The following is a 13,466-nucleotide window of genomic DNA, read 5'->3' as shown; positions in this document are numbered from 1 at the left end:
GTCTTCCCAAGGATAATTAAGGATAAAAATGGAAAGAGGACTACAAGCATAAGAAAAACAAAAAGTTCAAAAACCACTTAAATTTTTTTTCTCAATCAAACATATATGAACCACCATATTAGAATCCTAACATGAAATGTCAAACATACTTATTAGAGAGAGATAGCATTAACGAAAACAAAGATGGGAAAAGCAGATAAATTGGATCCAGACAGTATAAGGGCAATCATCCTGTAGTGATAAAATTGGGAGAGTATTGAGGGACTAATACAAGGTATTTTGAAGGAGTTCAGATATTAAAGATGGGAAAGGGGACATTCTCAGACTTATTAATACCTTAAAAAAGTAATCAAGAGAAGATAATCTACTAAATTCTATACAAAATATTTGTTAATCATTTATACTTAAGTTGAGGGGGAGGTATAATCAATGATGGTATTAGCAGTAAAAATTGCTAGCATTTATATAGCTTTTTAAGATTTATTTTTCTTTCCAGTTATATAAACAATTTTTAACATTTTCTTTTTAAAATTTTGATGTATAGAGTCTCTCTTTCTCTAATCCCCCCTACTCATTGTGGAGGCAGACAATTTGATATTGGTTGTACATGTGCAGTCAAAACAAAGCATTTTCCTATTAGTTGTGTTGTGAAGGAAAATACAGACAAAAAAGTTTCTGATTTTGAGATTTTATATTTATTGATACATACGTGGACTCGAGTCTAATAGCCTCATTTTTTTTTTTTGTGCTGAGGCAATTGGGGTTAAGTGACTTGCCCAGGGTCACACAGCTAGGAAGTATTAAGTGTCTGCGGTCAGATTTGAACTCTCATCCTCCTGACATCAAAGCTGGTGCTCTATCCACTGCACCACGTAGTTGCCCTGAATAGCTTTAGTTTTAAATGGATTATACCTGTCATTTCATTGGTATAAAAAACTCCCAAATTAGAAAACTTCTTCTACCACTACAGGTCATTGCCTGTTCTGCCATTTATATAGATTTAAAAATGTATCTGAGGCCCTGAAAATGACTTGCTCCAGGATCACATAGTAAATGTCAAAAGTAGAACTTCAAATCCAGGCTTAGATACTACTATATGACTCTGGACAAATCACTTCTTTTCTGCTTCAGTTTCTTCATCTGTAAAATTAACAGCATTTACTTCCCAGGGTTGTTGTGAGGTTCAAAAAGTATCTGTAACATAGGTACTTAATAAATGCTTGTTTCCTTCCTTTTTCCCTCACTTCCTTTCCTTCCTTTCTCCCTTTACAAATCATGGCTGATATTGAACTTTATTTGAAAAAAAATGTATTGGCTTCTTATTAATTAGAAAAGGTTGGCAGTACTATAGATGGGTACTTCATTGTCCTTTAATTTCCCACATTAATGTTCTTGAAGTCTTGTTTTGTGTATGTCATCGAACTAAATATTCTTAGATTTATCATTTCATTTTAAAATTTCATATTTCATTTTAAATGTGCTTGTTTTGCCTTTATTTGGCAACTGGTATTTTGAATTGATATTTTTATCTCCAGTTTACTTATTTACTAGAGAAAATTTGGGAATTTTACTTAAACTCTGATACTGCTATCTTATTTTAGTCTTATTGTCCTAGTGAGAAAAGAAGACTATTTGTATCTTCTTTGGGTAAGGTGGAGAGTCCATGTATGTGGCACTATAAAACACTTATTTTCCAAAGTATGATATGGGATACCAGGGAATCTATAATTAGCTAAGAAATTCTGGGCACAATTTATTTTTATATGGCTACAATTAAATGTATAGAACATTTTCAAACAAATATAGCAAATTTTTATCATCTTTATCAGAAACACAACATGTTTTGTATAACCCTTAGTTACTCATGAATGAAGTCGCCTTATCCATAGACTTTTCAGTGTTAGTTGTTCCTTTTATAGTATGATTCCTATCTTTCAGTTTATAATCCTTTAAACAATTTCCTAGCTAAGAATTAGAACATCAATTTTTTAGGTACTTCCTAGGCTATACTAAAGACTGCCAAAATCTTGGTGAAAAACTGTATTGGAAATCTGCCTTCTCAAATCCCCAAATTTATGTTGTTTTTGGCAGAGAAAGGATCATAGAAAAGATACTTAAGATAAAATATCATCTGTGTTTTCTCAAATCCTTTAGATCAGATTACATGAAGTCTATGACTTGTATGTTTTACAAATTGCTGTATATTTTTTCCCTTTCCATTTTGACAGGAATCCTTTAGTTCTTCTATGCAGCTGCACCTTGTACATCAAGCTCCATTTACCATTCCTCCTTACCTCTCAAAGAATAGGTCAGCTCTTGGGGACCTGTTATTGGGCTTCCTTAAATATTATGCCACAGAATTTGAGTAAGTCATATTCTTTATATTTATTGACTCTTATATAATGGAATGTTGTAAATGTGTCCTGAAAATGTTTTTATGTAATTGGTTCACAAATGAGTGCTTTAAATAAAAAACAGTATTGAATTTTGACTAATTTTAATTTCCATGACATACTTTAAAAGAAGTGAAATATATTTTTGATTCTGTAGTTAACAAAAAATATATTTATACATTTTAACCTACTTCTTTTAAGTAGATGCCTTTTAAAAGGCTAAAGGAGGAAGATTAAAGTAATACTTTTTGACTATGAAGTAAGAGAGACAAAAACTTGGATATTTTTACAAGAATGGCTATCCCAGTCATAACAATTTTGTATAATTCACCAATAAATTTTGAGGAGATATTCTGAAAAAGAATGAATTTTTATTATATGAAAATGAGATCCAATTTTTTTGAATGAGAATAAAATCACTTAATTTTATATATGTATATATGTGTATGTGTATTTATAAATACACATACATATATATACATAAAAATACACACAAGCTTCACCATTAACACTACATTTGAATTAAGTGAGTTAACTAGCACTAGTTAGGAAACTTCCTCTACCAATTCAGATCATTGCCTGCTTCAACATTTATATGGACTTAAAGATTTACCTGAGGCCCTGAGAGTGACTTGCCTAGGAACACATAGTAAATATCATTAGTAGAACCTCAAAATCTTGACTTTCTTACTCTGAGAATTGGAAGTCAGGAAGACTGAAATTCAAATCAAGCCTTTCAAAAGTGTATTTTGTATATAATAAAAATATTTAAAAGCGTTCATTTAAAAAAAATTTAAAGAACAAAACTTACTTTAAAAAGTAATCGTTTTACAACATAGAATTCTGTTTGCAATTTCTTAGTAACATCAGAAGATAATGACATTTTTGTGCATAAAGGAATAAGTTATTAGCGGTTTGATCATGTATACTTATTTTGTATTTAAATTATACTTTAATATATTTAACATGTATTGGTCATCCTGCCATCTAGGGGAGGGGCTGGGGGTGGGGAAGGAGGAGAAAAATTGGAACAAAAGGTTTGGCAATTGTCAATGCTGTAAAATTGCCCATGCATATAACTTGTAAATAAAAAGCTAATAAAAAAAAAAAAGAGTAAGTTATTAGCTGAAGAAGAAAATATTCTTTTGCTATATTTCATTTTGAAAAGTCCTTCTGGGAAGGGGAGAAGAATATTTTCTCTCGTAATAATATGTAATTTAAACACTTCTTAGATTTTCATTCTTTCAAAACCAGTTATAATGAACCAAAGTTTAGTTCTGTACAGTCCTGTTTGCTGGGCTCTGCTTATCTGAAATGGAAAAAAATTGATGTGGATTAACTTGCAGTGGAAGGAAGAGATTTACAGAGAAAAAATAGTATTAGTTAATTCAAATGTAGTGCTAATGGTGAAGCTTGTGTGTATTTTTATGTATGTGTGTGTATATACATTGTACATACACATATATACATATAAAATTCTTGATTTTATTCTTATTCAGAAAAATTGGATTTCATCTTCATATATTAAAAATTCATTCTTTTTCAGAATATCTTTTCAAAGTTTATTAATGAATTATACACAGTAATTGTAGATTATTGGGTAGAATTTCTGTGTCAACACTCTTTAGCTAAGAATAGAATAACCTATATCCAGTATATTTTATTGAAGAATTTGATAGTTTTAGGAAGATATAACCGAAAGATTACTTACTGAGTTTTAAATCCCAAAGGCAAGTATATTTGCATTATGTCTCATGTTTTAATGATTTGAATAAAACTAAGGAGTTCTTAAGTTATCTGAAAGAGAAGGTAGCAATATGAATACGAAAAAGACAGACCCTACTCTTTCTCTGTCTCTCTGTCTCTCACACACTCAGACACACACACACACAATAACAATTTTTAAACCATATGCCTACTTCTCCAATTTTATGAAATAAGTATAATCTATATACATATGGACGGCCTCCTTATTGAAAGAACATGTAAGGAAAAAGTGTTCTTTTACAATAAATAGCCTATAGTAATCTTAAAGCTTTTGAAATCATATTCTACAATTAAGTCCTTGAAAGAGTTACAGACTGGTATTGGTTGTAGAGAGGACCCAAATATTTCAGTAGTACAATTGACAAAGCCTCAGTTTGTTCATTTCTAAAATGATGGGATTTGGTTAGAGTATGTTAATTAGACTATTTTAGTGTACATTCTAAAACCTTGGGTTGCCATACCTGTTGAGTAAAGAGGTTATTTGTTGTTTGATCTAATTTGGTATCAATGAATTCCATTGTATGTAGACAGCTGTTCAAAAAGATTTACTCAAGTGAGTTGTTCCTGTATTTTAAAATATAATCATTGTCATATTTAGTGATGGTATTTGGTATTCACCAGGTCCAATGTTTCTCATCTCTTAAGAAAACACTTGGGATATATAGACTTGAGACTTCTACTAGCCTTTGTCCTCACTTGTTAGCACGGAGTCATATTTGTTACCTATGTGTGTTTTTCTATTCCCTGCTATGTCCATCTTTGCATTGAAATCACTAAGTATTAAACTGCACATATATTAATACACAAGCTTTACAGGGACTTTTTTGCATTTTTAAAAATAGAAATTCTTTATTTTCTTACCTGTGAAATAGATGTAATCTCATAAACTATAGTTAGTATGGTTGTCTTTTTGCAAATGCTTAAACCATTTTAAGATGAGTTAATCAGATATACTCATGGTTTTGTTTTTTTTTTTTTAATTTTTTTTTTATCTACAGTAAAAGTGATATTGAAAATTCCTTCATCTCTCCAAGGAAGCATCCTTCCATTAAAGCTGTAGCTTTCTTTTTGTCTTCTGGTTTGCATTTATAGCACAAATGTTAAGATTGTTATGCTTCAATTGTGGACAGGTATCTCACATTTAAAGTACCTAGAGGTTAATTTGCTGTTTAAACATGATATAAATCCTATGTAATTTTTAGAACCTTTTTCTGCCTTCTTGTCATTCTCACTGCAAAAACAGAAATAGCCCCACATGGAGCTGATCATCATTTTCTACTTTGCATTTTTATATGGCTTGCTATACATAGCCAAAGAATTCATCATCAGGTGGCCAGCCTCCTGTTGATTAGCTTCACTACTTAGCTAGTGTGGTCCTTAGAACAAGGAATCATAGTTTATTATTGGAACTACACTTGAAGTCTTCCCAACATATTAGAACTTTTACTTTGTTCTGGTATAGCTTTTGAGAGCCTAAAGTCGCTTGCATATTACTATGAGGCATCAGGTGTGAGGAGGAGAATGTGCCTACTTGGAAAAAAAATTCATTTGATTAACAAAAATTATTTTTCCTTTTTTAGCTGGAGCAGCCAAATGATTTCAGTCCGTGAAGCCAAAGCTCTTCCAAGACCTGATGGTGTTGAGTGGAGAAATAAATTTATCTGTGTAGAAGGTAATTTTTTATTCATTCTTACAATTAATTTGCCATTCTTAGTGTTACTGAATGAATTGGTTCAGTAATTAATTTAGTTTGTGATTATATTTATTTATGATGAATTTCACATTTTAGGCCTTTTTTCCTTCTCTAGTATATCTTAAAGATATACAATATTTTGTAATAAAGTTATATTTTTAAGGGGGAAAAGGTTTGGACCTCCAGTTTCAGAAATATAGGAAGCTCTTATGGGGAGGAAATTTTCTATATCAATGAAGATTCGAACCTACTCTGCAATTGTAGTCTCTGACCTTAGCCTGGTTCATGAAGAAGTTAAGTGAATTACCTATGTCACATAGCTATGATGAATTAGTCAAAGATAGTTTACTTTGGTTGGGGAAAATGATACAGTTTCACTTATTCTTTAGTCTTTCACTTTTTGGAGCAGTTGCTTTTGGTCAGTCATACTATTGATAAAAAGTAATAAGGTTACTTAGACTTTAATATTTTTTCTGTAACTTTTTAGGCTATTTACATGTAAAAATATATAAACACTTTATTTTAGGTGTAAAATAATCAAGAACGTTTTGGTAAATAAGATCACACTTAGTTGTTACAATTTCAAATTCCCTAAAAAGCTTATCAGTTGTTATTTAAACACTGAAGAATCATACTTTGTAATTTCATTGATATCAAATTACCTTCTTGACTTATTAAAAAAGGGAATGTGATAATGAGGAAGCATAATAGTAGTGAGAATAACACTAGCCCAAGATGAAGATAACCATGGTTTAATTCCCAACTCTATTGTTTATTCTTGATATGACTTGGGAGCGAATCACTTAAATTCTCTGAGCTTTGGCGTCCTTAGCTGTGAAATAGAGGGAAGTAGATGAACCCTGAAATTCCCTTCAAACTCTAAATCTATGATTCTGTGATTTTAAAATGGAGATAATATTTATATAATATTATACAATATTACTTTAAAATGTTCATAATATATAATACTACTTACACAACATCTTTCTTATAGGGATATTGTAAGTTCATGTGTGATATTCTATAAAAATACTATCTTAGTGTTTATAGCTATAATACTTTCCTAATAATCATGCGTGAATTAGGGCCATGTAAGTGTAACATACCTAAAGAAATGACATTAACTCACTGTAGAATTAGTCTTTATTTAAAGCAAAATTGAATATGTTATAGCTTCCTCAAATCATTTACATAAAGTTAAATGTTTTTCACATGATTTTGAAAATAGAAAGTAATTTTAAAGCAAATATAAAAGAAAGTATTTAAATGATAGAGATATCATGATAGTGGGTGGTAAAGTTCAGGCCTGAAGTCAGGAAGATCTAGGTTTAATTTCTGTCTTTGGCACTTAGCAGCTAAGTGACTCCAAACAAGTTGTTTGATAGCAATGACAATAGTGATTAAAATAGATACTTCTATATTACTTTGAAGTTTATAAAGAGATAATACACATATTGTCGTGTGTTTATTATAATATACCTGTGAGGTAAGTGTTACGGTTATCTTCATTTTACAGATGAGAAAAATAAGAATTAAAGAACTTAGTAGTTTAAAAGTCCCTAAACTTACCCTCTAGTACCTTTCAACTAAGTTGTAAAGATTTTCAAACTTTACATTCTCTACAGTAAGATAATAAATCTTTCATGTATTTGTGCATTTAAAAGGTAAGTTGTATATACACACATAGTAGTTTTCATTTCTATATAGATATTTGTAGTTATATATATGTAATCAGTTGTATCATCTCTCTTATTGGAATAAACAATATAAATAATAAGGAATATGCATGTTTTAAATCTTGGAATTTAAGTAAAAGATATGGTTTAGTTTTTTGCTTTTTTTTTTTTTTTTTTAACTGAGATAGATTAGGGGACAATAATAAAATATCTATCTGGGATTTGATATCTAGGCCTTTATCCCATGCTTTGTTGGACCTTTATAGTATTGGCTTCTTTTCTGGCCTTGTCCCCAAGTTAGCCAGAATCATTTAAAGCTTCTAGGATAAAGCTGGGAACTCAAGCAGTGCTGAGGAAGTAGCTGCAAGTGCCTGCTTCTTTGGTTTCCAGGGCAAAGATAACACTCTGGATTGTGTGAGAGGTTTAGGCTGGATGCTCTGAGGAACTCCCTCTACCACCTGCCTGTCCACCTGGTCAAGCCCTTATTCACCTCCATGATGTTTTTTAGGTGCCTCCGAATGATAGGCAAGTGTTTCTTTCTACAATTTCAGTAATTTGTCATTAATTTATGGCATCTAGATGTAGCAAGAGTTTAGGGTAGATTTGTAAAAATGGATAATTATTTTAAAATTTATCTATATAGAAGTTAAAAGTAAAAATAATTTAGGGAGTGGCTCCTGGTATCCTGGTTGTCCAGTGGTTGCTTAATAAATGTTTTTAGATAATATTAAACATTTTGCAACTGGCTTTATAAAACTTAATTAAAGCACAAAATCTGGATAGATTTTATTTCTTAGATATTGGTTGCTTTAAAATATCAAACATGATGAAATTTGATTTTTTTATGGCAAACTATTTTCTCTTTAAAAAAATACTACAGTAAAAAATACATCTCTTTCAAATAATTAGTTTTTCTAAGAGTTATTATTGATGTTTATGTGAATATATTATTTCCATTAGAAATTCCATAACCCTAAAAAATATGTCACATTTCCTTAGATTGTGTTTTTAAAATAAAAATTCCATTTATGACTTCATTAAAATAAACTAGTTCTATGCTAGAATGGACTTAAATCAATTCAGTCCAGATCTCTGTTTGAGGACAGAGTTAAAGTATATTTTTCAGTATATCATTCTATACTTTTATAGGATAAGAGTTCAAATATATTTTGAGATTATTGTGGAGAATTTTCTTTGTAATATTTTTGTTATGCCCTTGGTTTAAATAAGTATCATTATCCATTTTTTTGTTCCATTTTGGGCACAAATTAATTCTTCATTGGCAAGAATCTTAAGTGAATGTTTAAGCATGGGTAATTTAAACTTAAGTTTCCATTGAAGAATCAGATATATAAAGCCAAGAGATTTCTACTGATGCATTCCTCCTTAACCAGGGCCTAAAGGACTGTTTGTATTAGAGCTTCCATACCATTTCATTTGGAGTTGGGGCCCATCCACTCATATGTTTTAGTATGTGTAGGTCTGCCTCTCTCTCATTCTTCCTAATTTCCTCTCCTTTGAGTAAATGAACTTGTTTTCCCATAGCTTCCTAGAGAGAGAAGAAAGCTGCCAAAAATATGCTTCTACCTCACAACTAGAAAAGGACATTTGACATTTTGTACCTGGACTCTGGTCCTTGATTGTAACACATACAACTTGCCCTTTCACCGAAGAAGCACCTGTAATCCTAGAAAGTGGAATTTGGTGGTATTAAATATTTATTTGCCTTTTATTAATTCTTCAGTGGAAACTTAAGTTTAAATTACTCATGCTTAAACATTCACTTAAGATTCTTGCCAATGAAGAATTAATTTGTGCCCAAAATGGAACAAGAAAATGGATAATGATACTTATTTAATCCAAGGGCATAACAAAAATATTACAAAGAAAATTCCATTTATGACTTCATTAAAATAAACTAGTTTCCTAGTGTCAGTTCAAGATTGTTGATCTGCTACAATCTTAGTGCTTATCTTCACAAAATCTCACGGGTGGAAAGAGAACTGAGATATCATCTAGTTCAATGCATATTCAGTTAGGAATTTTCATATACACTATGTTTGGTTAACCTTAGTGATAAAGAACTCATTACTTGAGGCTGTTTATCTTTTGGATAGCTCTTAATTGTTAAAAGCTTTTCCCTTATCTGAAGTCTTTCTGCAAGTTTCCATTTATTGCTCATGGATACCCCTGCCCTCTAATAAAACAAATATTATCTCTTTTTTACATAACAACTTCTACAGATCTTTTTTTTTTTTCATCCTTATCCCTTTCTGTTACATCTGCTGTAGTTTATCAAAATATTTTTTACAATATTGTACTAAGAAATGAACTTAATGTTTATTCCAAATGTAGTCTAATCTGACAGGGCTTTCACCCTCCTCATTCTGAATTTTGTATTCATAAAACCTAAAATTACATCAGCTTGTCATCTGATTATAATGGAATAATCAGCTGCAAAAGTATAGGAGCTTGATAACAGGTGACATGAAAAAAAAATCTGAAGTTCTTAGTGAGCTATGAGCACAATGAGGGTTGACTTTTACAATTGATTATTTTGTTACAAGCAAAGGAATTTACACTTACTGCATTAAATTCCATCTTTGCAATTTATTAGTGATTTCCTTGGAGCTCTGTCATTATTTGCAAATTTGATAAGTATGCCATCTGTCCTTATCCAAATAACTGAAAAATATTGAATAGTATAGCATCAGGGACAGATCCTTGGGGGCACTCTTAATAGAAGCCTCCCCCCCAGATTGTCATTGTCATAATTTTTTTCTCTTTGAATACATTTAATTATTTCCAAAAGAACCTAGTTGCATTATCAAATAACTCCCATCTACCCATCTCATACAGAAAGTTTGTGCAAGAAATATAATAAAATCCAGCTCTGATGTTATCTATAATCCTCAACTCATTTGAAGTACATTCCATCTATTTTTACCATCTTCTCCAGATCACAGAATCTCAGGTTTTACCACCTTTTTTAGATTCTTAGAGCTATTATCTACTGTAGAGTTCTTCACAAATATATCTGCCTAATAATCTGTCTTTAAAAAATAGTTAAGGCTACTTGTAATAAATCTATGTAGGGCTGATTTATAGTGATCATTGTTTTTTCTCTTAATTGCTCATAAATTATGCCTTTAATAATTTATTGTAGAATTTTGCCAAGAGTTAAAGTCAAGCTTATTGTATTATAGTTTTAAGAATCTGCCCTCTTCCCATCATCATTTCTTGGAGCAAAATAATCTGGCTTCTCCTTTAAGGTTGGATCCTCTTTTGTAAAGAATTTGTAAGCATTATATATTTCCAGAGCTGCAGTGGTCCTTACTGTGCTGTATTTTCTCTGTGTTTTTTTTCTTTTGCCCTTTAGCTTCCTGATACAATTCAAAATTCCCTTTGGCCTGTCAAATTCTTTCTACCTTGTTTTTGTTGATAATCTGGAGATTTGAATTTCATTCATTCTTTCCTGTTGGGGAAAGCAAATCTAGGTTTTCTGCCTTCATAATAATAGTTAGCTGCTACCCAAAAATGGTAAAATCACTAACATACTGCACTCTGAAAGTTCTTTTGTTGTCATTGTTGTAGCTCATTACTTTGTTGTGTTTTTTAAAAATAATGATAGCTTTTTATTTTTCAAAATATATGCAAAGATGTTCATATTCACCCGTTGCAAAATCATGTGTTCCAAATTTTTTTCCTTCCTTTCCTTCCCATTCCCCTAGAATGGGGAAGTAAGTAATCCAATATAGGTTAAACATGTACAATTCTTCCAAACATATTTCCACATTTATCATGTCGCTTTTAACATTTTATGGATATCATTGAAGCACATTATCACTTAAAGTTATATTATTTTTATCCAGTAATTTCCAGCCACATAGCATCATCAAGAGAACACTTGATGTTTAAAAGATTGTTTTTTGTGGCATTAGGCAGCTTTGTGAGTCATTGAAAATACTACATTTCCCAAATGCAATCCAGCCTGGTCTCTCTATTTATTCATTATTGGGCCTAATTCATTGTTGGCCTATCTTTTTGACTCTTTCATTCTCTGACTCTCTCTCTCTCTCTCTCTCTCTCTCTCTCTTTTTCCCCCCTTCCCCCTTCCCCCTTCTCTTTCTTCTCTCCTTTTCCTCCTCTCCCTTCTCCTCCAATTCCATTTTGTAATCTGTATCTGAGTGATACATTTCAGGAAATGTTAAAAGTTTTGAGGCTAAACTTTCTGGTATATATTTCCTTTTACTAACATCCCTGTTGGTGTTCTTATATAATTTTTTTTCCTGGTTCTACTAACTTCATTGTTAGTTCCTAATACTTAAAATTTTCCAAAATTGTCTTTTTCATCATTTATTATAGAATAATATTGTTGTATTACATTATATTCATGTACCACAATTTGCTTAGCCATTCCCCAGTTATATAAGAGGTAAGCTAAAGCAGACACTTGAATTCTGGTTCTTGCTTTTCTTCCCTTCCCTTTTTCCAGGATCCCTGTTTGAATCTGAATTCAGTTTGTTTGCTTATAGTTACTCTCCCTTCATATTTTACCCCTTTTAACCTTTCCCCTATTTCCCCCATGTTTTTCTGTTATATTTGATAAATTCCTACATTAATGAGGTATGCTCAACCCTCTTTTTTTCCATTTTACATACAAGTGAGTTTTATTTCTTCTGTCTTGTTCTTCCATGTTTTTGTATAGTCTTCTCAATCCCTCCCCCAGTTATGAGAAATAGCAAATTCTGCTGCTTCTTACTTCCCACACAAGTGGATATTCTTTCATCTCCCCCTTCAGTCTCTGAGCACTGAACCAGCTCATCCCTGTAACCTCAGTTTTTCTAATTTAAAAATACTTTCTAATACCCTTTGAAGACATACTATTCTAAATAATATATTTTTTTTCTAGTAGGATGTTAGTGCTACATCATCAGATAGCCCTTTGCAATTGAAATCAGTTTGCCTTTCAGAGTTTTTTGGGACTTTTTGTGTTTGCATTTTAAAGTTCCTTCTTAGTTCTGTTATTTCCATCGAAAAATATTTCAATGTTCTCTGTTCCATGAAAAGTCTGTTTTTTCCCCAGTAGGTTTTATTCAGTTCTGAAGAAGATGTTGTTTTTGATTGTAAGAGCCTATATTTCTGTTGCCTTTTAGATTATTATATGCTCAGTTCTCCTGTTTTATAGTAGAAGTTGTGAGAAAGTTGTGAGAGTTCCTTGGTCTCTTGAATTCTCTTTATAGCTATTTGCAGTCTTTTTTTACTGAAAGGTCTAACTTTTAGCTATGACATTCATAAGACTTGTGGGATTTTTTTTTTTTTTTTGAGATTCCTTTTAGGAGATGTTAGTTGGATTCTTTCTATCTTTGCTTTTGCCCTTTGGTTCTAATAGATCTGAAAAGTTTTCATTTATGATTTCTTGAAAATGAAATTGAGATTTCCCCCCTCCCCCGTGGTTTTCATGAAATTCAATGATTCTTAAATTATCTCTTTTTGACCTGTTTTCCAAGTCAGTTTGATGTTTGATATCTTAAATATTCTTCTATTTTTTCAGCCTTTTAATTTTATGATATTGTTGTTTCATTAAGTTAATGGTTTCTAATTAGTCTGTTCATGTTTTCAGGGATTATGTTTAATGAATAAGATTTATCACTTGTAAACTCTTTTCCTTCCATTTTTTCTCTTTGGGCTTTTTATTTCTTCTTTTTTTAATCTTTTACTTCATTTCTTCCTAATATCCCAATATTCAGTCTTTATGGAAAGTAATTTTTTCCTTTGAGTCTCTGATTAGAGTTATTAAAGGGTTGCTTGTTCTTTAATTGAAATTTTGTTTTTCCTTCTTTCTCTCTTTTAACTTAGAAAGTTTTTCTCTTCCACACTGACAATTTCAACTGTCACCTCAATGTTTATGATTTCTAAATCTGTCTTTACTTTACA

At 31.1% G+C, this 13,466-nt stretch overlaps 1 protein-coding gene across 8 annotated transcripts in view; it reads left to right on the top strand.

Annotated features, from left to right (window-relative positions):
• Positions 1-13,466, top strand: part of TENT2 (terminal nucleotidyltransferase 2) — a 74,170-nt gene that overhangs the window by 56,639 nt on the left and 4,065 nt on the right. For 6 of the 8 annotated variants that reach the window (XM_031966026.1, XM_031966058.1, XM_031966060.1 and 3 more), the window contains 2 exons: positions 2,229-2,365; positions 5,741-5,832. In XM_031966026.1, the coding sequence (XP_031821886.1) occupies positions 2,229-2,365; positions 5,741-5,832 (229 nt within the window). Of the gene's footprint in view, positions 1-2,228; positions 2,366-5,740; positions 5,833-7,919; positions 8,284-13,466 lie in introns of those variants that run through there. The other 2 variants (XM_031966068.1, XM_031966074.1) reach the window with 2 other exon arrangements.

The sequence above is a fragment of the Sarcophilus harrisii genome, chromosome 1, assembly GCF_902635505.1.
Source record: "Sarcophilus harrisii chromosome 1, mSarHar1.11, whole genome shotgun sequence".
NCBI classification, from domain to species: domain Eukaryota; kingdom Metazoa; phylum Chordata; class Mammalia; order Dasyuromorphia; family Dasyuridae; genus Sarcophilus; species Sarcophilus harrisii.
This window is presented reverse-complemented; position numbering and strand designations above follow the sequence as displayed.